Source organism: Adiantum capillus-veneris, chromosome 5, assembly GCF_014529385.1.
Source record: "Adiantum capillus-veneris isolate H3 chromosome 5, ASM1452938v2, whole genome shotgun sequence".
Classification (NCBI taxonomy): Eukaryota; Viridiplantae; Streptophyta; class Polypodiopsida; order Polypodiales; family Pteridaceae; genus Adiantum; species Adiantum capillus-veneris.
In genome coordinates, this window is record NC_140935.1 from 66,208,933 (window position 1) to 66,233,192 (window position 24,260).

Consider the following 24,260-nt stretch of genomic DNA (forward strand, 5'->3'; position numbering starts at 1 on the left):
CTGATATGAAAACTGTCCGAAAAGAGGAGAAACGAAGCGGGAACATTACGTGATATATAGCACAAACCGTAAAAAACTGTAAGGCACCTGTTATGCACAAAACGGTTCTGAGAGAAATTCTGCACAAAATGACGAAATAGCTTGTGCAGTACTGCCTGTAGTGGAAACGGAGGCCAAAATGAGCTCGAATCAGAAATCTGAGCAAACTATGCTCGAAGAGCTGACCCAAAATTTTTGTCGACCTGCGAACGCTCGCCAAAGCTCACTGAAATCGGAGAAAATGAGCAGGTGTGTGCTGGAGCTGCTGGCGACTAAGCCTTGGAGGACACAACCTACTCTGAGGCCAATTGTTGGAATTAGGGTTGCAGAGAAACGCACACAGCTTGGGGAAGACGAAGGAAGCTCAAGGCACACAATAGAGAGTGTTTTACTTAGTGTGCAATGGAAAGATAGCTAGCCCTGGAGTGATGGGCGTATATATAATGCTCGAGGGAAAAAACCTTCTAAAGAGGGAAAAAATGCCGCGGCGGTCCTAGTGTGTTCACACACATCACTACCACATGTATATGGTAACATTCTCAAGGGGTACTAAATATAGGCTCCCTTCCTCAAATGACTCTTGCCTTCTCAAAGCCATAGAGAAAGGAATTTCTAGTTTCGTAGTAAAGTTTGAGGAGTCTTTAGGAGTTCAAGGTGTTTTTACGCATTGGAAGTCTATAGTCCTCAAGAAAGCTTCTTTGCAATTAGCATCTTGCTCTAGAAACGTTTCTTCAGGAAGGAATAGTTTATCTTCTTCTGATTGTGATGCTCTTAGGAAATTTCATCCTGATTTTGTAATCTCCTACGTAGACAAGTGCTCTAATAACTTTGTTGTTACATGCAAAAAGTTCTATTTAGAATGCTTGTTAGGTGAAGTAAACTCTTAGACTCACAATGATTGTGATCTTTCGATGCAAGAGGTTATCTTGAAACATCAAGACTTTTGTAAGTCTTTTGGTTTCAAGTGCCAGCCTAAATTACCTTTTTTATATACCGTTTGGAAGTTTTACAAGAACCCTATAAAGCCTAGATTTATAGCTGCTTCTTGTAACACCTCTTTGACCGAGGTTTCCAAATGGCTTAGTTATTGTTTCAAATCCATTTTACCTAGCGTAATTGAATTGTGGAAAAATATGCTAAAGGAAGCAGACGTACCTATCGATTCAAGCTAGATTTTAAATGATTCAGTAGGTGTGATTCCTGTTATAAAGTTTTTGAACTCTTCCAGAAGCCTTAAGGAGAAATCTTCTCCTTTATGTCTCCAAACTTTTGACTTTACAACGCTATACTCGAAGCTAAATTTTGAGGACCTTGAATTTAGAGTCAAGTCTCGTATTTCAAAAGTTTTTGCGTACAAGCTTGAGAAGGATAGGTACAAGGCATTGCTAGTAGAAAAGTCAGGCTTGAACTTTGACTTCTTATGGTTGAAAAGGAAGAATGTAGATGTAGACAAAGGAAGAAAGAGATTCACCAGAATTGTAGATAACATTGACATCATATCTTGGTTAGATTTTCTTTTGGACAATTTATATATAACCATCGGCGACTCTCTTTTCAAGCAAACAATTGGTATTTCTATTGGCACCAATTGTGTTGTTTTTCTTGCTAATTTCTATCTTTTTACCTACGAGTTTGATTTTATGGAGCGTCTTGTCCTTGCTAACACTTCCCCAATATTTTTGCACAAGTTATGCAATATAAGACGCTTTGTAGATATCTTTTTGTTCGTGACGTTCCTTCTTTCAAGATTTTATGTACTTGAATTCGAGTTCTGTAATCAGAGGAATTTATCCCAAGGAGTTTTGTGAACTTAACTGTACCACAAATAGTGATTGTTGTGCTTTTTTAGACCATAAGACTTTCTAGAGTCCCTTGGGATTAGAAGTAGATATCTATGATAAGCGCCTTGAACCAGAATATGCCAATCTAAATATCACCCGTGTGCCTCACATTTCTTCGAACATTTCTCTTTTAGCTAAGTACGGTGTCATTTGCTCTCAACTATTTAGATTTTCTCGTCTTTGCTCTAGTAAATCTTCTTTTGTTGTTCAATCTTGCCATCTTATTTCTTTACAAGTTGAAAAAGGATACTCATTCAAAAGAATCATGAAAAACGTTCGTTCATTTTTGCATCGTAGTATTTTTTTTTATAATGTTTTTTCCTTTGGAATGTTCAAGATAATCAGTAGTAAATTCAATAGAAGTGGGGAGCTAAAAAGCCCACCTATTGTTTGACTTAATAACACCTTATGTTGTTTTGATCTCTAGCGCTTCTAGTATAGCTTGACAAATGCTAGCCTTTATCATGGCTGAGTATGCCCATCACCTCCGGAGGGTGATAGAAACTCAGCTCGTTGGTTTTGTAGAATACGTTCAATGCATGAATGACCTCTATAAAAACCTGCACCTACGCTTGGGCACTGACGACGTAAGTAGGGATGTCATAGCTGTTGTCCAAGCTATGCATGATAAAGGTGATCATCTTATTCTTCCTGTTTTGACAAGCATCGAAGGTGAGGTCACATATTGTCAAGTTTGGATCTTTGCTCTTCGTAGGTTTGTAGTAGTATTCATTTTTCGATTTTGTATTTACTTACGTGAGGACTTAAGAATGTGTTTGATTTCTAGGATTAAGTTTTTAAGATGGCTTATCTTTTTGTGCTTAAAGTTGAGTACTTGTTTTAAGCCAAGTAAGTTGCGTCTACTTATTTTAGGCATGCCTTTTCTAAGAACATTTTTAAGTTAATAACGTTTTGTTTCATCTAGTTTTGTTTCGTAGCAAACTAAGTGATTTAGTTGGTTTATTTGTTTGTTTTTGTTTTTGTTTTTTCTTTTCTTTTCTTGTGTCCCTTGCTTTTATAGTTTTATGAGTGCTTTATTCACTCTTATAATTTGTGAGTTCAGACTATTCTGAACTTATGAAGGTATATAGAATTATTTTTTTGTCAGCTAAAGCTAATTTAGCAACATTCAATACCCTAAGGTACACCCATATGCCTTCCTGAGGTTCGCGGGGTTGCCTTGGCATAAAACGTTGCACGATCTTGTGCCGTCTTAATGCTCTCTTTTGCGATCTAAAGCATTTTTTGCATATTGTGTAAGAAATTGGCTACGGATCGCATCTTGATTCCCATGAATCCGGTGGCAATTGGTGGTTTTGACTCAGAACCATATATAAGCATAAACGGGCTATAGTTAGTAGCTAAATGCTTTGTGTTGTTATAAACAAACTCAATCTGTGGAAAAGCGTTTAGAATCAGAGTGACGTCGAGAGATATACACTCCTAGCATTTCCTCCATAGTTTGATTCGTCCGTTCGGTTTGTCCATCAGTTTCAAGATGATATGAGGACAACATGCACACACGGGTCTCCAATTTCTGGAAGACCTTTTGCCAAAAGTTGCCTGTGAATTTTGGATCATGATTACTGAGAATTTCATCAGGCAAACAATATAGTTTGTATAAGTGTTCTACATAGAGCTGAGCTAACTAGCGGCTCTCTACGGTGGAACGTGTAGGGATAAATCACACCATTTTCATGAGTGGATCGACGACGGCCTAAATGGCATCATGCCCACGGTTGATTCGGGGTAATCCAACTACAAAATTCATAGAAATGCTTGTCTATTTGCTATTGGGAATTTGCAAAGGAGGTAATAGCCCAGCGCGTTTTTGTCGATCAGCTTTGTTAAACTGACATTGCGCGCATTCCCGCTGTTAGGTGCAGCGGAATGAATGTTTGCGCTTTGCTCAAGATGAGTGCTCCGAACTGTGCTCAACGTTTCTTTTAGTTCTTATGGAAGGTAGAGCCTTCCGTTCTTAATGAAAAGTGCTATGATCACAAACTAAGTGAATGGACACTGTGTGTGCAAGTGTATGAGACTGAGAGATGGAGAGAGAAGAGAGACACGACACCAGAGACGACGTAAAATCCTCCTCCGAAGGTCCCTCTCTCGTCGGCGAGAGTGGTCTACTTATTGATTGCACAAAGTGGTACAATGCAGATGCAATGGACTGATGCAACTTGGGACTATGCCGATGACGACGACGGTGATGACGACGACGACTTTAGGGCTGAAATCTGTGGTCTTCTATCTGCTGAATTTCGGGACTGTTTCGGTGCCTGAAAATCTCTGTTTTGGCTGCGTTTTCTAGGGCTGAAAATGGGGGATATCTACAACCAACTAGGGTTGAATTTGCTGCTTCTAATGCTTGCTGAAAACGCTGAACCAACTGTTGCGAATGGGTTGAAAACCAAAAACGCTGATGGCTGATTGTAGCATTAGTAAAATGCTGGTCCTTGAGGATTTGCTGGCGATCATGGGGAACTGGAAAACATTAGGCAAAGGGTGGTGTTGGTGAAGACCAAAACGCTGCGGTTGACTGTCTAGGGCGGTGATGCAAATCTGCAAACACCAAGGATGGGGAGGTGCTGAGGATGTCCAAAAACGCTAGGTAATGGGAAGTTTGGCGCTTGAGGGTTCTTGTTGAGAAGAATGCCTATTGAACGGGAAGCTCCTGCCGCCTCTTCTGCCAGAAAGTGCTAACTTGGGTTTGCTTATATATTAACTTAGCAAAATTGCCCTACCTACTTTTGTTGGGAAGTCACTTAAAAATAATAAGTGAAAAATTGTTACCATATACATGTGGTAGTGATGTGTGTGAACACACTAGGACCGTCGAGGCATTTTTTCCCTCTTTAGGAGGTTTTTTCCCCCGTGCATTGTATATACGCCCATCACTCTAGGGCTATCTATCTTTCCATTGCACACGAAGTAATACACTCTCCATTGTGCGCCTTGAGCTTCCTTCGTCTTCTCCAAGCTGTGTGTGTTTCTTTGCAACCCTAATTCCAACAATTGGTATCAGAGCAGGTCACGTCCTCCCGGGCTTAGTTGCCAGCTGCTCCAGCACATGCCTGCTCACTTTCTCCGATTTCAGTGAGCTTTGGCAAGCGTTCGCAGGTCAACAAAAATTTTGGGTAAGCTCGAAGAGCTTGGTCTGCTCAGAATTTTGATTTGGGCTTATTTCGGCCTGCGTTTCCACTACAGGCAGTACTGCACAGGCTATTTCGTCATTTTGTGCAGAATTTCTGTCAGTGCCGTTTTCTGCATAACAGGTGCCTTATAGTCTTCTACGGTTTGTGCTATATAGCACAGGTTGTTCCCGCTCCATTTCTCCTATTTTCGGGCAGTTTCCACATAAGGTGCAGCATTTACCATGGCTGACAACAACAACACAGATGTGTTCAAGATGTTTGCTGCTGAGGACAGGTTGGATTGGGACAACTACCCTATGTGGGATTATATGATGCAACATGTTCTTGTGTCAAAGGGTGTCTGGAACATTGTGCAGGGCATTGATGTACGTCCTGGTTATGAGGATGTAGGCGACGTTGAGGATGTTGCAGGTCTTGCTGCAAGGATTGCAGCTGTTAGAGTTGTTTTGCCTACGGCAGAACAAGCTCGTTGGGATGTTAAGGATGCGCAGGCTCATGCATTGATTGCGTTGTCTGTGAAGCCTACCATTGTTCCTCACATCCGTTCAGCAAAATCAGCAAAACAGGCTTGGGATATTTTAGCAGGTCTTTATGCAAGCCGCAATGAGGCTAAAATTGCTTTGCTGCGTAAAAGGCTGGAGTCGAAGATTATGCATGAGGAAGATGATATGGACACTTTCCTTGCTAGTGTCAAGGATATCAATGAGCAGCTAATTTCTGCACGTAAAGTCATTTTAGACAGTTCCCTTGTGCAGACTGTTCTTGATGCCTTACCAGAATCCTACCCGACTTTGGTTAGTACTTGGAGACTGATGACCCAAGGAAATCCTGAAGTTGTCAAGTTTGATGCATTATGCACATTGCTGTTGCAAGAGTCACTTTCCAGAAAAAACAGGACTAGGCAACGTGCAGTTGAGCAGGCTTTTATTGCTTCTTAAAGAAAGGGTGGTAACAGTAATGCAGCCACTTCTTATGGTTCTGCTGCGAGTGGCAAAAACTATGTTCCCAATGCTTCTGCTGGCAGTACTTTGTCTGGCAATTCTGGTGATAAGGGCAAAAAGAAGATGCGTTGCCATTATTGTAAAGCCAATGATCACTTGATCAAATCGTGTCCTAAGTTGAAGGCCAAAGAGGCTAAGAAGAAAGAGGGTGGTTCCACTGCAAATGCTGGTTCCACTACGAATGTTGTTGAATCTTCTGTGAAAGGAGACTGTGTTGCTGATGTTGATGCAGAATGGGCTTTTAGCGCAGAGTGCACTTACAATCCTGCTGTCCATGATGCATGCTTGTCAGTTGCTGCAGATTCACATGTGTGGTATTTCGACAGTGGTGCTACAAACCTCTCTCGAGTCTGTCCCTCATGGGAATTCAGTCACTTGTGCCAACAACGCCTCTTATCCAGTTCAGGGAGTTGGAAAGATTGTGCTCACTGCTGCTAATGGCAGTTCCTTCACACTTGTTGATGCACTTTATGTACCTGGAATCAAGAAGAATCTCTTGTCTGTATCCGCACTTGCTAGACTTGGACTTGTAGTCAAATTTGTGGATGACAGATGTACAGTTGATGATGTCAGTTTTGGTGATGAAATTGTTGCATCTGGCCTTTTGTGCCGTGGGCTGTATAAGCTCACTTTGTATGACAAGTGTGGACAAAATTTTGCAAATGCTGTTGCAGATTCAAGGGCTATTTCAGATGCAAAACTTTGGCATGCACGTTTTGGTCATCTGAATTTTGCCAGTTTGCTGCGTTTGCAGAAATCTGATATGGTTGCTTCTTTGCCACCTCTTGAAGCACCTGTCAAACATGTTTGTGAAGGCTGTATTTTGGGTAAGATGCAGCGTTCTAAATTTCCAAAGGATGGTTCAGTTCGGGCCACATGCAGGTTGTAGCTTGTGCATAGTGACGTTTGTGGACCCATGCAAACTCCATCCTTGGGCAATTACCTGTACTTCGTGACTTTCATTGATGATTACTCCAGGCATGCATGGGTATTTCCTCTTAAAGCGAAGTCCGAAGTCTTTATGTGCTTCAAAGAATTTCTGGCTATGGCTGAAAATGTCTCGAAATGTACTGTGGGCACCCCCCGTTCCGATCGAGGGGGGGAGTATATGTCTCATGAATTTAATGCATTTCTTGCTAGTCGTGGGATAAAACACCAATGTACAGTGCCTTATACACCTCAGCAAAATGGTGTTGCTGAGAGGAAAAACAGGTCAGTGACGAAAATGGCACGATGTATGGTCAAAAGTCAAGCTTTACCACATTCTTTTTGGCTTGAGGCCATCATGTGTGCCACTTATGTACTTAACAACTGTCCTACGAAAGCTTTGCAGTCTATTACTCCATATGAAGCATGGCACGATAGAAAGCCTTCTATTGAGCACATGCGTGTTTTTGGCTGTTTGGCATATGCTTTGGTGCCACAAGTGCAGCGCAGAAAATTGGATGATAAGGCTGTCAAATGTATTTTTGTTGGTTATAGTGCTTAAAGCAAATGTTAAAGGTTGTATCATCCGCAAACAAAACGTATTCTGGTTTCACGGGATGTAGTGTTTGTGGAAGATTCTGTTCAGCCCTTGCTGTCATGTACTAGAGACAGTAATGTAAGCTCACAGGACATTTATTACACTCTGCTGCCTCTTTTCAGTGGTGGAAATATGAATGTAAGTTCTAATGAGGCAAATGTACAGCTTATGGGGGTTTCTGAAAATGTTTTAGATCAGCCTATTACTGATGCAGATGTACATGATGTACTTGATGAGGAAAGGGCTCAAAATGAGCAGGCTAGAGGTATGCCAAAATGGTTGGTGCACGCTTTGCGTGACAGTAAATTGGATGCACCTTTGTCTAGTCGTACTCGTTCAGGCTCTCGCCATGCATCTTATGTATCAGATTGTTATGCTATGGCTGTGTCTAGCTTACATGATGTTGAGGAGCCTCTGACTTTTGATGAAGCACAGAATTCAGAAAATTGGATGGCTGCCATGCAATCAGAATATGATGCACTTATAGAAAATGACACATGGACTTTATGTGATTTGCCTCCTGGCAAAAAGGCCATTGATACTAAGTGGGTTTACAAGTTGAAACGCAAGCCGGATGGTGAGATCGATCGCCATAAGGCTCGACTTGTTGCAAAAGGTTATGCACAGCAAAAAGGCATAGATTATGAAGAGACTTTTGCTCCCACTTATCGTATGACTACTGTGCGTTTTCTATGTGCGTTGGCAGCTCATTTTGGTTGGGATGTACATCAATCAGACAGTGTTACTCCTTTCTTGAATGGTGACATATTTGAGGAAGTTTATGTAACGCAGCCTCGCGGTTTTGTCATAAAAGGACAAGAGGACAAAGTGTGCAAATGTAACAAGGCTTTGTATGGGTTGAAGCAATCTCCTCGTGCTTGGTATGAGAAAGCTGACACTCATTTGGTCAAAGAAGGCTTTCGTAACAGTCCAACAGAACGCACATTGTATGCAAAGCGTGAGGGTGATGTACTTCTCATTGTCATTCTTTATGTAGATGATTTGCTGATCACTGGACCAAATGAGAGACGTATTGCTGAATTTAAGGTTGATTTGAATGCTACTCTCAAGATGAAAGATTTGGGAGTGTTGCATCATTACTTGGGTATACAGTTTAAGCAGTGTGATGGTGGTATTGCCTTGTGTCAGAAAAGTTACATAGAGACATTGCTATGTAAGTTTGGACTTGAGGATTGCAAACCTATTGCCACTCCTATGGAAACAGGTTTGAAGTTGAGTCTACATGATGCTGGTGATCCTGCTGATGTCACTCTTTACCAAACTGCTGTTGGCTGCCTCATTTATGTATGCAACACGAGGCCGGATATTCAGTTTGGAGTCTCACAGGTCAGCAGATTTATGCATAGCCTAGGGTCTAAGCATTGGCAGGTTGTCAAGAGGATTTTCCGCTACCTTAGTGGCACTTTACATCTTGGCTTGTTTTATCCCAAGGGGGGATCATTGCCTCCACACTTACATGCTTTTTCGGACTCAGATTGGGCTGGTTGTTTTGACACACGAGTGTCCACAAGTGGTTTTTGTTTCATGCTTGGCAGTTCATGTATATCATGGTTGAGCAAGAAGCAACCTACTGTGGCCACTTCGAGTTGTGAGGCTGAGTACAGGGCAGTCTTCACAGCTACGGTTGAGTGTGTATGGCTCAGACGCCTTATGGCTGATTTGGTTGTTGGACAGGACACTGCCAACACTATCTACACTGACAGTCAGAGCGCATTGGCAGTTGCGAGGAACCCAGTTTTTCATGCTCGCACAAAGCACATTGAGGTGCATTACCACTATGTCAGGGAGAGACTCTCAGCAAGAGAGATCAGCTTGGCTTATGTGCCAACACAGGACAACCTTGCAGATCTTTTCACAAAGGCATTGTCTCATGAGAAGCTTGAAGCTTTCCGCAAAGCTTTGGGCTTACTCCCCTTTGTGGTCTGATCCTGTCCTCAGGGCATGGCACTTCTCTTTACTCATGTGCCAGCTCTCGTTCACCACATCACTCGAGGGGGGATTTGTTACCATATACATGTGGTAGTGATGTGTGTGAACATACTAGGACCGCCGGGGCATTTTTTCCTCTTTAGGAGGTTTTTTTCCCCGTGCATTGTATATACGCCCATCACTCTAGGGCTATCTATCTTTCCACTGCACACGAAGTAATACTCTCTCCATTGTCCGCCTTGAGCTTCCTTCGTCTTCTCCAGACTGTGTGTTTCTTTGCAACCCTAATTCCAACAAAAATGTCAAAAATAGGCTAAATGCACTGGAATTTTTCCCTGAAAGATTTTGATGTAAATACTGATGATCATGCTGTGTGCAACGAGTGGATATATATCTACACCAAGTGACTGGGCATGCACGGTCTACGAATAGACTCACAAAACTGCCAGATCACTTCTAATCTAGACTGACTGGACTGACTGAACCCTTGTCGTGTTGTAGCTTGTCCATGGATTCATAGGGTTGGATGTGTCACGTGATATCCCCTCCTTTTCAAAGTGAGGTACTGGTACCAAACTGTATGGCGTCGAGGGAGATCGCCAATAGCATCCGGAATCCTAGAAGGGACTCTTCGCCCGCCCACTCTGATGTGTGGGTCGTGCGGTACTTGAACTTCATAAAGGTCTGCAAGCTTGCTTCTTTGGGCCGCGTCGAAAGCGACACAAAGTCTTTTGTGGCTCCTTCGATGCTTCAACTTCGTCGAGAGTCATGCTTCTTTGTATTGCAAGAATCTCCATGTCGGAAAATTCCTGAAACCACCTCCAACACAAAAACATGAACATCCCCTTTATATGTAAAGTGAGTGGAGAAAATCTTGTGTTCCTCAAAGACTGTGCATGCAATGTAGATGAACATCGAGACGGAGTGACAAACCGTTGACCTAACATATACAAACAATGAGATCGAATCTTTTTCTTATGATCTAGAGCAATCAACTTTGGCAATTGACAACGGAAATGGCCATGCTTGGTGCTCATATTTTCATGTGCTCGTTCGGAAACTGTCATGCCAAGGAAGTGACATGGAATGTGACTTGTGACATACATACTTTTCATCTTTTCATGAAAAATCCGCATACATGCGTGCTCATCGATGAGAGAAACGTGCTCAACATACAATATGTTATGCCTAGGAAAAGGGATCACATAACGATGTTGACTAAAAAACAGGAAACAATCACGAATGAAACATTTGAACAATGCGTGTGTATCAATCATGCGAACACATAATACTTCCTGTGAGGGTTCTTTGGACCTAGGCTCGAGAGCCAAGATCGATCCTTCGTGAATGATCGAATTGTCCTGTGGGGGTTCTTTGGACCTAGGCTCGAGTGCCAAGATCGGTTCTTCGTGATTGATCGAATGTGCAACGAGGTTAGCTTCGCTAGAAAAAGCATCAACTAACATATCATCCTTGTGAACAATCACATCATCTTCATGCAACTCATCATGCTTGTCTTTGTCATTCAAATCATTATGTAAATCATTGGCATCCAAATTATCATGCTTATCATTGTCATTCGGAACATCATGCGTCACACAATCATGCAAATCCTATGTGTCATACTTTGGAGAAGCAGAGACTGAGAGAGTCTCCTTTTCCCGAATCTCTTGCATCTGTGCTTGAGCTTGAGAAAAGAGTCGCAAGAACTCTTCCCTCCTTGCTTTGATCTCGCGATCAAATTCTGCTTGTCTTGCGTTGTTCGTTGCTTGTCTTTCTGTGTCGTCTTCTGCGTGTCTGCGTTCCATTTCTGCTTTTCTTTCTTTGCATTCACGATCCAGTTTGGCTTGTCGTTCTTTGGCTTCCAAGCGTACTTGCTCGCTCTCACGCGCTATGGCTGCCATTCTTTCTTGGTGTGTACGCTCTATGGCTGCTGTTCTTGCGCCATTTCTTGTTTCGCGTTGTAAATTCTGTTCCATAAACAACAGCTCCAACTCTTCTATTGGAGTTGGTGCAATCGTTGTCGTAGATGGGAAAAGGGGAGGGTCGAAAAAACCTCCTGGTGGGGAAAATTCTTCTTCGCCTCTCTCATGCTCATCACCTTTAAGCGAAGTATCCATTCCGCTTCGAGTGATGCTCATTCTGAAGTCGTGGGTTCTTGTGGGTTGTTGTGGTCTTGGGTTCTTAAGTTCACGAGGAACTTGGGTTCTTGAGGGTCTTTAGGTTTTCTTTCGCTTGCAATCTGTGTTTGACAAGAATCTTCTCTTCACCTGAGTTCTACTCTTTTCCGCGGGCGCACCCCTTGGCGGCCTTGCGCTCACACCAAGGTTGCTTTTTCCCACCTCACGTCGATTGGCCGGCAACTAAGTGCACGGTCCGCTCTCAATGAGTGAAAAGAGACACAAGGGGAGGCTGGACAAGCCCTTCTTTCCTGGGATTCCTTTCACTCTTCAAAAGCACGATTAGGAATCGACATGCCCAAGCGATCTTGGGTTCGTACGACCTCAACTTGGGTTCGCTGAACCAACTGCTGCAAATGTGCTGAAAACCAAAAACGCTGATGGCTGATTGTAGCGTTAGTAAAACGTTGGTCCTTGAGGATTTGCTGGCGATCATGGGGAACTGGAAAACGTTAGGCAAAGGGTGGTGTTGGTGAAGACCAAAACGCTGGGGCTGACTGTCTGTGGTGGTGATGCAAATCTTCAAACGCCAGGGATGGGGAAGTGCTGAGGATGTCCAAAAACGCTAGGCAATGGGAAGCTTGGCGCTTGAGGGTTCTTGCTGAGAAGAATGCCTATTGAGCGGGAAGCTCTTGCTGCCTCTTTTGCCAGAAAGTGCTAACTTGGGTCTGCTTATGTATTAACTTAGCAAAATTGCCCTACCTACTTTTGTTGGGAAGTCACTTAAAAATAATAAGTGAAAAATGTCAAAAATAGGGAAGATAGGCTAAATGCACTGGAAATTTCCCCTAACTGATTCTTATGGATTTTGATGGGAATACTGACGATCATGCTGTGTGCAACCAGAGGATATGCATCTACACCAAGTGACTGGGCATACAGGGTCTACGAATAGACTCACAAAAGTGCCAGATCACTTCTAATTTAGACTTGACTAGACTGATTGAACCCTGATCATGTTGTAGCTTGTCCACGGACACATAGGGTTGGATGTGTCACGTGACACCCACACATACTTTTCAACAAAAGCTTTCATGTGCGGCCAATAAAAACACCGGCCAAGGTGCATCATGGCACGCAACCAAAATTTGCTTGCAGATATCCTTATCAACGGGCACGCACACTTTGCCTTGCTTGAAAAGCAATCCATTATGAATGGGATACTTCTCCGCTACCTTTCTCTCCGTAGCCAGCACGGAGGCGTCCGGATCACCATAGCTCTATGGGCTGCGTACTCCTTGTTGGACTCGTTGCTAGATTGCACCCAAGTGCTAACCGTTCGGCACATCACGCGGATGTATCCGTATCTGATGGTACCCGGAACGTAGATCGATCCTCGTGAAATAACGAGCACTAGAGAGTCGATCCATATGGTCATCCATTGCGAGGTAATGGATTCTTATTCTTGATGGTGACCTTATTGAGACCTTTGTAATGCATGCAGAAGCGCATTCCTCCGTCCTTTTTAGCGAGAACAACCGGAAGTAGAGCCGTTGTCGAATAAGACCGTCACCTCAAGAGAGGAATGGGGCGGTTTAGGAGAGTACTCGGTACTTGCAAGTGGCGAAAAATGGGAGCTTGTTGGCCTTTTATAGGTGTGTGAACCGCTTAATAGAAAAGGGCCATGTTTACACCATTTATTAACCGTTGAGCAGTTAGTTGGTTAAGAGGTATGGCTGCATAAGTGTAAAAGGATTAAATCCCTTAGCGTTATAAAAAATGAACCCTTACGGGCGTCGCCTCAAAAGATATTGACTCCCCATGGGTTGCTGTCTTGCAAGCCACCACCCTCGACGTCGCCCTGCTCCAATGCCGCTTGCGTGCTGCCAATGCCTGCTGGCTCTACATCGTTGCCTCATGCCACCGCCCCTCAAGTCGCGCCTGTCCTGGCCGCATGTGCACCAATCGATATTATCGCCTGTGTTCTTGGCTGCGTGCTCAACAGACTGCACCAATTCTGGCTACCTACGCACCTACCATAGTGGTCTCGTACGGTCCCGTACGTTTTGTACACGTATGATGATGTGTGGTACTAAACGAACTAAAAAATATTAAGATGTACGATGACGTTACGTACGTTCAAAATAAAAAAACAAAGAATTCTTACGTCTAAGGCTCAGGCCCTTGGGTTTAAACTTTACACTTAAAGAAACTTGACGTTATGAGATCTTCAATGGGAGCTTGAGAGGGAGAGACCCAATGGAGAGAAGATGGAGAGGCAAGACTCTAGTCTCTAGAGCTTGTCACTTGAGAGCTAGAACATGGGAGCATTGAGCAGTGAGAGCATTGAGAGCAATGAGCATTGAGAGCATTGAGAGCTTGGAAGTGTTGGAGAACAAGATGGAGAGGCATTGCTTAAATAGGAAGAGGCTAGAGCATGAGAGAGAGAGAGTTGGGCTGCTCAATGTAATGCATTCACAATTGTGAATTTTGCTTTTTTTTTTTTTTTTTTTAAAAAAAACGTACAAAACTTACGGGACGGTACGTGACTCGCAGTACGTAATGAGACGTTCCGTACGTCGTACGAAAACTACCCTGGTGCCACCTACAGACAGGTTACCTGCGTGGCTTGCTACGTGCACAACACCGCCCTCAGGTTACCTCAAGGTCGGTATCACCTGCTGTGTGCCTTGGCTGCCCGAGTGCTACCGTGGACAAATTGTGACCTATACTTGCCAAACATAAAGCTAAAGCAAATTGGTCCCTCTCCCAATACTGCAAAACATATTCCCAAGAATGAACATAGCACTCTCACCATGAAATGCTTACGGAGGGTGCCGCCATGTCCTCAGAGTGGCAGCTCCCAAGGACACCCTCAAGCGTACATAGTTTTTGGAGACACTAGAAAGACACACCAAGCATCCATGTGACTGCCTCTTGCAATCAACATTCCGCACAGGAGAATTTGTTGAAAATTCCACCAAATTCCCACCACCAGCTAGTTTGTGCCCCCCTTGCCCTCCTCTCTCGCTAGTAGGGTTCCATACCACCCCATACGAGAGTTGAGAGAGCTTGTTAGGCTGGACCATCACATTCCCATGAGCTCTAGTGGTTTTGTGCACGTTGCCATGTCGTGCATACGAGTAGGAAGGAGGCTCTGATACCAATGTTAGTCCCTCGCCGGATCAGTCCTGCACACATGACATGGCACAAGCCAAACTCACTCCTAGATACGTAGTGAGCGGACATTAGGCCCAAGCTTGGGAGCTTGCAGCCAAGCAGGCTAGTCTCTGCGACAAGGGCCGGTGTCCCATACCACCGAACCCACTCCAATACAGATGTGCGGGCAGAGCTGCCATGGGCCTAGAGTCCAAGTGTGGTGATCACACAAGATGTCTCACAAATGAGGCTCAAGTCCTATTAATAGGACTTCATAACTAAAGGGCCATGTTCACACTGGCTGGACATAACTGCAAGCGCCCATCCTGATGTCTTGGGACGTAACAATTAGCCTCTATTCTCATGGTTTGCAATGCACCTTGCTCAATGCACATTATGTTTTCACAGAGCTCTATGCATGGTGAGAAGGGCTATGAACTGTAAGAAGCTGAACTTCTTGCACAAAGTACGTGATAGTCTCATCAAGAGACTTAATTTTACCGAAATGAGATCCTTTGTTCCAAAGGTTGACGAAATAAACACTGCATTGGGAGATCTTTCTATATTTCTCTTATAAGTAACAACACTTTATTATTGAGTTCCTAGACAGTGTTCTTTGATGGTTGTATACCAGTCTGAGGCTCATCTCTATTGGAGTAGTCCTGTTTTTATGATTGCTGGTCCCATGCCTAGATATGTTTCTGACTGCCAAATGTGCCCCTAGTGACTATAGTTTTTGCTTCAGTTTGCGTAAGTATATGCGAGACTTAGTGACCTGGTTTGAAGATCTGGAGACACAGCTCAAGCAGATTACCAGCACATTTTGATTTTCGATGTCGTCTCATAATTGAATTTTTCTCGTTAGCTATTGCTCGTTTTTGTGCAGGTTTGCTAAGGGCAGGGTTTTGATTGCAATTTCTTTTGTTGTTTTAAAACTCAGATCTGGTAGCTCAAGCGATAGAAGTTGCAAAATTGTATGTAGAGAGCTTGAAGCTTTCCAAAGATCTAGATCCCCAGGAGAATATGTGGGGGGAAGAATTAATAACAATGGCTGCAACGTTCTTGGTTCAGGCAAGCACCCTTTTATTTCGGTTCTGAACAACGTGCTGCACTTTTTCTCTTCAAAGAATTGATTAGCACTATCGTGTATTTTGAGTTCTAGTGAGGTCGATAGCTTTGATCTGCAAAAATATTTTTTATTTCTGTGAAACTAGACGTCCCTTGACTTGTCAATAATAAGGCTTCATGTAGGACAGTTCCCAATTTCTTGTGGTGGGGGGAGAATAAAGGGAAACAGGGGGAGGGGAAAGTCCCAAGGGGGAAAACCTTTTACTGTGAGAGTGATGCTAGTGGCGTTACAACCCTTTTGCATTTCGCATGCTCTAAAGAGCCCAGTATGTCACCCATGAGAGTAACGCCTTGAAGGTTGGGGATTGAGAATATCAATATTGAAGTTGTTAACTTTATCGTTTGGAACGATGGGCTTTATCTTTTCTGGTGGGCATGCCCTATCAACTACCTTATTTTGTGCTAATTTTTCCTATTCAATGCTTGTTTTAGTGCCAGGCATCAGTATGGCTGAGTCTGCCCTGCATCTCTAGAGTTATGACAGAAACTCAGTATGCATATCTTTGTATTGATGTATGCTTGTGTGTGGTGTGTGTGGTGTGGGTGTGTGGGAGCATATATATTAATACCTAGTTCTACATCCATTATTGGGCACTGACGACGTTAGTGGGGATGTAGTAGTATTTAGTCAATACTTTGCATGCTGGATCTCATGGTTATATTGACTTATGGACGACGGCCACGAGTCTATCGTTGTGCTTTTCCTTTAAAGATGAATCTGGCCTTATCCTGGATTCATTTAGGTATATCATAGGTTTGACATACGGAGCATTCTAAGTAACAGTGCCTCAGAAGCTACTTGTGAGAAAGAGGGTTTGTAGTTGCAGGGCAGTTTCTGTAATCACTTGGAAGTGGTGATTGAATGATGAACACTGTTTACGACAACATTTCCAACACCGTGTGCAACTTGATATACATTCAACTTATCAAGAGAGTGTGTAGAGATAGAAGAAGATGAAGTGGGATGCTCTTGCACAAGACTCCGATAGAGAGATCGGTGGCCTGAGAAAGTCCTGCCGTTACTCCCAGTTGAGTATTTTGTTATTATTGAGTTGGGTTGGTACAAGTTGAAGTCCTTCAATTGCAAGGTTGAGCTTCTCAGAGTCGGCTCTATCTTGTAATAACTGTGTAGTCTATGTGGGTTGAAAATAATCCTCCAGGTATGACTTTTTGAGCTTGGAAAGCAATGGGCGCTTCGGTGTGTGAGAGAGAGAGGGTGCATCTAGAGAATGTTGGAAGGGGGGGAGCCTGTCCGTGCCGTGTCGAATCTCTCTCTCTCTCTCTCTCTCTCTCTCTCACACACACACACACACACACACACACACACACACACACACAGATCAACTTGAGTGATTTTGCAATTTCCGTTCTTGAGTTGCTATCGATTTCTCCCATGGAGTGTCCAAGCTTGTAACAATGGTATCAGAGCTCAAAACGATTCTTCTTCTACGGAGGTTCGTATCCTTTCTACAACACACACAGGTTCTCGCAGAGAATTTGACAAAGACGATACCCCTCTGACCTTTCGTCTATAGGGAGATGAAGAAAAGCTAAGTTCCAGATTGAGAATTGAAGAAACCAATAGAGATCTAGGCAAATTCTGGCGGGGAATTTTGCCAAATTGGACTACAAACATCAATGCAGGTTGACACGTGTGTAAAAAGATTGATCAAGTACTTCAGAAACCCGAAATATGTGAAACATTTGAAGTATTACCCGATTGATGAGCTTCATTCACAAATCGCAAACGGAAGCTGAAAGAAAAGCTAAGTGTAGAAAATCGGAAACTGTACTTGCAGAAAGAGTTTGACAAAGCGTTAAAAAGAAGATGAAGCAATTACGAAAAGACTTAAAGCACTCTTGGAAGAAGAGGAAATTGGGGTTGGAAGTCGACTTTGGAGGTGGCAAGATATTGCTAAATGGACTATTTTCTCATTTTTCTGAGTAATTTGAAATTAGGATATTTAAATGTGTGAATTTGTTAGGTAAGGTTAGGAACTGTAGATCTAGGGGAATTATTAAAAGCCATCAAGGAACGGACAACTTTGATGTGTGATATGATGGGTGACATTAAGAATTAAGAAGGGGTTGTACCGTTAGTTCCGTAGAAGAGACCGGAAAACGGATATTCTTGATGTGTCACGTGATGGGTCGAAAAGGGAATATTCCGTCGGTATGGCAAGAAACGCGAATTGGAAAAGGATACGCGTAAAGACGCAAGCACAAGAATAAAGATGGGTTCATGGAAGCTTTTTCTAACAAGCGAAATATTTTGAAGTTGTCACGTTACAGATCCAACCCTATGTGTCCGTGGACAAGCTACAACATGATTAGGGTTCAGTTTAGTCAAGTCAGTCTAGAATAGCAACTGATTTGGTACTTTTGTGAGTCTGTTCATAGACCGTGCATGTCTAGACACTTAGATTAGATGCATATCCTCTGGTTGCACACAGCATGATCATAAGCATTCCCATCAGAATCCATCAAAATCCTTCAGGGGAATTTTCAAGTGCATTTAGCCTATTTTACGTATTTTTGACATTTTTCACTTATTATTTTTAAGTGACTTTTGTTGGAAAGTAGATAGGGCAAATTGAGTAAGTTAATACATAAGCAAACCAATGCTAGCACTTTCTGGCAGAAGAGGCATCAAGAGCACCTTGCTCAACAGGCAACTTTTCAGCAAGACCAACCCCCGCCACAACTCTGGCGTTTTCTCTCAACAAAAGGCCTAGCGTTTTTGCACCAAATGAGCCAGCGTTTTTGCACTTGCAGATTCCCGGCAACAGTAGACAGCAGATCAGCCCTAGCGTTAGCGGATTCCCACAGCAAGACAACAGATTTCCTAGCGTTAGCAGATTTCCCCGCAGGGTCAGTTTTCAGCCCTAGCATTTTTGGTTTGCAGATCAACCTCAGCATTTTTGCAGATCATCGCGACATGATCAGCCCTAGAACCATCGTTTTCAGTTTTCAGCAGTCAGACATCGCAAAAGAAGTCCAGAACCTCGCAGATCTCACCTTTCCGCAGCAGCTCCTCGCCACATGGTCAGTTTCCGCAAGGTCTACAGTTTCAACTTGGAAAACGCAGATTTCAGCATCTAAGTTTTCTGCGCGTCGTCGTCGCACCGTCGTCATCGACATAGAGTTAGAATTCAGTAGATAAAGATTTGCAGATTCCAGCCATTAGCATTTTCAAATTTCAGCCTGTCTCGTCGTCGTCCTCATCGTCGTCGAATCGTCGGCAAGTCCAAGCATTGTAGAGATTTGTGCAATCATAAGTAGACCACTCTCGCCATAGAGAGTGGGGCCTTCGGAGGAGGGCTTGACAACTTTCTGGTGTCGTATTCTCTTCTCTCTCTATCTCTCAGTCTTATACACTTGCACGCACAATGTCCATTCACTTTGTTTGTGATCATTGCACTCTCTCATTAAGAACGGAAGGCTCTCCCTTCCATAAGAACAAAAAGGAACCTTGAGCACTGTTCGGAGCACTCATCTTGAGCAAAGTTTAAAACATTCATTCCGCTGCACCTTACATTGGTATCAAAGCTTTGGCAGTGTTCTGTATCACTCAAGGAAAGAACCACAAGAACCACAGAATTTTTTTTGCTTGTTGCGGTCGCACGAACCCAAGTTTACTTGGGCGTGTCGATTCCTAATCGTGTTTTTGAAGAGTGACAGGAATCCCAAGAAAGAAAGGCTTGTCCAGCCTCCCCTTGTGCCTCTTTTCACTCATTAAGAGCGGACTGTGCACTTAGCGGCCGGCCAATCGACGTGAGGTGGGAAAAAGCAACCTTGGTGTGAGCGCAAGGCCGCCAAGGGGTGCGTCCGTAGAAAAGAGCAAAATTTGGGTGAAGAGAAGATCCTTCTCAAACACAAATTGCAAGCAAAAGAAGACCCTCAAGACCCGCAAGACCCTCAAGAACTTTAGACCCCCAAGAACCCAAGTTCCTTGTGAACTTAAGAACCCAAGACACAAGAACCCAAGACACAAGAACCCACGACTTCAGAATGGTCATCACTTGAAGTGGAATGGATACTTCGCTTGGAGGCGATGAGCATGAGAGTGGCGAAGAAGAGTTTTCCCCACTGGGAGGTTTTTCCGACCCTCCCCCTTACCTATCTATGCCAAGGATTGCACCAGATCCTATGGAGGCTTGGTGCAAGACGATGATGGACATGATGACAACGTGGCACGAAGCAAGAATAGCAGCCATGGAGCGTGAACGCGAGCAATTACTCCTGGAGGCCAAAGAATTTGATTGCAAGTACGTAGAAAGAGAAATCAGAATTGGATGGCAAGAACGTTGTTCATGCTTCCTCTCTCATTTCTAATGTGCAGGCGAAGATAAAAGAGATTCGGGAAAAGGAGACTCTCTTAGTCTCTTCTTCTCCCAAGCATGACACACAAGATTTGCATAATGATTTGAATGTTAATGATGAGCATGATGATTTGCATGATCAAGATGTGATTTCTTACAAGCATGATGATTTACATGAAGAGGACGTGATTGTTCACAAGGATGATGTGTTAGTGGATGCTTTTTCTAGCGAAGCTAATCTCGTTGCAGATTTGATCAATCACGCTGGATTGATCTATGCTCTCGAGTCGAGGTCCAAAGAACCCCCTCAAGAAGAAGCGATCTTCGCTCTCGAGTCTCGGTCCAAAGAACCCTCACAGGAAGTATTATGTGTTCGCATGATTAGTACGCACACAGTGATCGAGTGTTTCATTCGTGATCGTTTTCTGTATTTTAGTGAGCGTCTTTTTGTGATCCCTTCCCCTAGGCATGACATATTGTACGTTGAGCACGTTTCACTCATGAATGAGCACGAATGTTTGCGGATTTTTCATGAAAAGCTGGAAAGTATGCAATCAGGGAAGTCACATTCCATGTCTTTTCCTTGGCATGACACATTTGTAGAAAGAGCACATGAAAGTGTGAGCACCAAGCATTGACACATCTCTTTGTTCATCTATATGGCATGCACAGTCTTTGAGGAAGACAAATGTTTTCCAGTCACTTTACATGGAATAGGTATGTTCATGGTTTTATGTTGGAAATGGTTTCAGGAATTTTCAGCCATGGAGATTCTTGAAGGAGAAAGAAGCAGAACTCTAGACGAAGTTGAAGCATCGAAGAAGCCACAGGAGACTTTGTGTCGCTTTCGGCACGGCCCAAAGAAGCAAGCGTTGCAGAACTTTATGAAGTTCAAGTATCGCACGATCTACAGATCAGAGTGGGCCGGCGAAGAGTCCCTTCTAGGATTCCGGATGCTATTGGCGATCTCCCTCGACGCCATACAGTTCGGTATCAATACCTCACTTTGAAAAGGAGGGGATGTCACGTGACACATCCAACCCTATGTGTCCGTGGACAAGCTACAACATGATCAGGGTTCAGTTCAATCAAGTCAGTCTAGAATAGGAAGTGATCTGGCACTTTTGTGAGTCTGTTCGTCGACCGTGCATGTGCAGACACTTAGATTAGATGCATATCCTTTGGTTGCACACAACATGATCATAAGCATTCCCATTAGAATTTATGAGAATCCTTCAAGGGAATTTCCCAGTGTTTAGCCTATTTTACCTATTTTTGACATTTTTCACTTATTATTTTTAGGTGACTTTTGTTGGAAAGTAGGTAGGGCAAATTGAGTAAGTTCATATATAAGCAAACCAAAGCTAGCACTTTTTGGCAGAAGAGACAGTAGGAGCACCTTGCTCAACAGGCAACTTCTCAGCAAGACCAACCCCTGTGACAACTCTGGCGTTTTCTCTCAACAGAAGGCCTAGCGTTTTTGCACCAGATTAGCCAACGTTTTTGCACTTGCAGATTCTCGACGACAACAGACAGCAGATCAGCCCTAGCGTTAGCAGATTCCCACAACAACACAATAGATTTCCTAGCGTTAGCAGATTTCCCCGCAAGGTCAGTTTTCAGCCCTAGCGTTTTTGGTTTGCAGATCAATCTCAGCGTTTTTGCAGATCATCGCGACAGGATCAGCCCTAGAACCGGCCTTTTCAGTTTTCAGCAATCAGACATCGCAGAAGAGTTCCCGAACCTCGCAGACCTCACCTTCCCGCAGTAGTTCCTCGCCGCACGGTCAGTTTCCGTAAGGTTTGTAGTTTCAGCCCGGAAAACGCAGATTTCAGCATCTGTGTTTTCAGCGTCGTCGTCGCACTGTCGTCATCGACATAGAGTCAGAATGCAACAGATAAAGATTTGCAGATTTCAGCCATTAGCATTTTCAGATTTCAGCCGGTCTTGTCGTTGTCCTCATCATCTTCGAATCGTCGGCAAGTCCAAGCATTGTAGAGATTTGTGCAATCATAAGTAGACCACTCTTGCCATAGAGTGTGGGGCCTTCGGAGGAGGGTTTGACAACTTTCTGGTGTCGTATTCTCTTCTCTCTCTATCTCTCAGTCTTATGCACTTGCACGCACAGTGTCCATTCACTTTGTTTATGATCATTGCACTCTCTCATTAAGAACGGAAGGCTCTCCCTGCCATAAGAACAAAAAGGAACCTTGAGCACAGCTTGGAGCACTCATCTTGAGCAAAGTTTAAACATTCATTCCGCTGCACCTTACAAAAGCGTTTTCCTGGAAGAGCAGATGCTCTCCCACGAGTAATCTATGTTTCCATTGCATCTGTGCCTGAGAATTGCATCTGCGATTGCCTAGAGTGTGACTGTGTAGCATCAATTTTCAGCTCACTGAATTTTATGAGGTTTTGTCCAGGTTCACATTTTTTTAATATAAGTGACCGGCGGGCCACTCAATAACTAGGCAGCCCTCTTAAATGAAAGCAAGCCTTAATAAAAAAAATACTTGCGTTGGCTGACTGGCTGAATATATAGTGCAGCGATTCCGCTTTCTCTCCCTCGCAAAAAGAATCCGCAACCTCTCTCTCTTCCTAGCGCTACGTGGTTACTGTATTCCCGCCGGCTCCGCACCGTCGATTCCTGCCGGGTGCGGGAGCCTTTAATAGCAACCCATTTCCTCAGATACAGAGAGATCCCAGCAAGGAGATTTACCAGTGGAGAATCTGCAAGTGATCAAGAGGTGCTAGTACACAGAGATTGCTTTCGTGTACTCGGAGCAGCAGGTATCAATTGTGAATTTGCGATTTGCGTTCTTGTTTCGTGTTTGTGCTTTTGCAGATACTCCATCATGGAGGAGGAGCAACGAGGCCTCGACCTATGCGTAGAGATTTCAGGAACGGAATTGGGAATAGTCTGTTGTAACAGACTTGGACACTCCAAGTCAAGAATCAATCACAACAACAGCAAATAACCACTCCAAACTGTTCACAGCTCACAATAGATTTGCACTGGCCCAGCGGAGTTCCGTGCCTAGAGATATTGGCCCCAAAGACTGGCGCCCGTTTCGGTATTTCTTTATGTATTAATCAGCTCAAAGTACAAAAGAGTAGTTCGGGTTTCACTCTCAGACTCTACGTCCAGATGCTCTGCAGAGTGTGAGCCCTCACCACTTATTTAAATTACAAGGGATGTCAAAAGCAGAGCCCAAAAGCTTCAGATCAAAAGCAAACTTTTTCTCTCTCACAAGCTCTCTTGAGCTTTAGTCCAAAAATAAAGCAAAAGTCTCTCTCTCTCTCTCTCTCTCTCTCTCTCTCTCTCTCTCTCTCTCTCTCTCTCTCTCTCTCTCTCTCTCTCTCTCTCTCTCTCTCTCTAGCTCAATTTGCGTAGAGAAAAAGCAACTGTCGCAGCCCGCATATTGCGCCGCAATTTACGGAAATTCTGCCATGTCATTATCAAAAATTTGTTCTGTTGCCCGTTTAGGGTTAGGGTTAGGGTTGGGGTTTCTGCTGTTTTTAGGGTTTTGGCAGATTTTAGGATTTGCAGGTTTTAGGGTTGGAGTTTCCAGAATCTGGGTTTTGAGCTGCAGTCAGGGTTAGGGTTTCCCGCATGCTCTCGGGCAAACACGTCATCACTTTGTGACATACCCCCCTCTCTAAAGCATTGTAATCGCCCTCGATTACGCCTGCAAAACAAACAGAGGCCATAAACCGTCTTAGCAGACACTAACTGTTAGTACCTACGTACTAGGAACACACATCTAGCACATGTACCAATCGACAGTCACATCACACGACAACATCAGAGGACATCACTAGACATCACATGACATTCAAAATTCATTTGGATCTTAGACCATGATTTATCGGCAATGTAGCTAGCAATCGATCTAGATCCAATCGGGACCTCATTGATGTCCGATTGACTAACCCTATTGCAACCATGTCTATTCGAGATGAATCAGACCAAAATGCTGCAGTCATTTCGTCTATCAGTTCCTGCACTTAAAAGAA

The 24,260-nt window shown here is 43.6% G+C and overlaps 1 protein-coding gene across 1 annotated transcript in view; it reads left to right on the plus strand.

Moving 5' to 3' along the window:
- Positions 1 to 24,260, plus strand: part of LOC147457460 (Tetratricopeptide repeat (TPR)-like superfamily protein) — a 170,472-nt gene that overhangs the window by 109,821 nt on the left and 36,391 nt on the right. Inside the window, exon 11 of the mRNA XM_086512342.1 lies at positions 15,734 to 15,864. Within this exon, the coding sequence (XP_086368468.1) occupies positions 15,734 to 15,864 (131 nt within the window). The remainder of the gene's footprint in view (positions 1 to 15,733; positions 15,865 to 24,260) is intronic.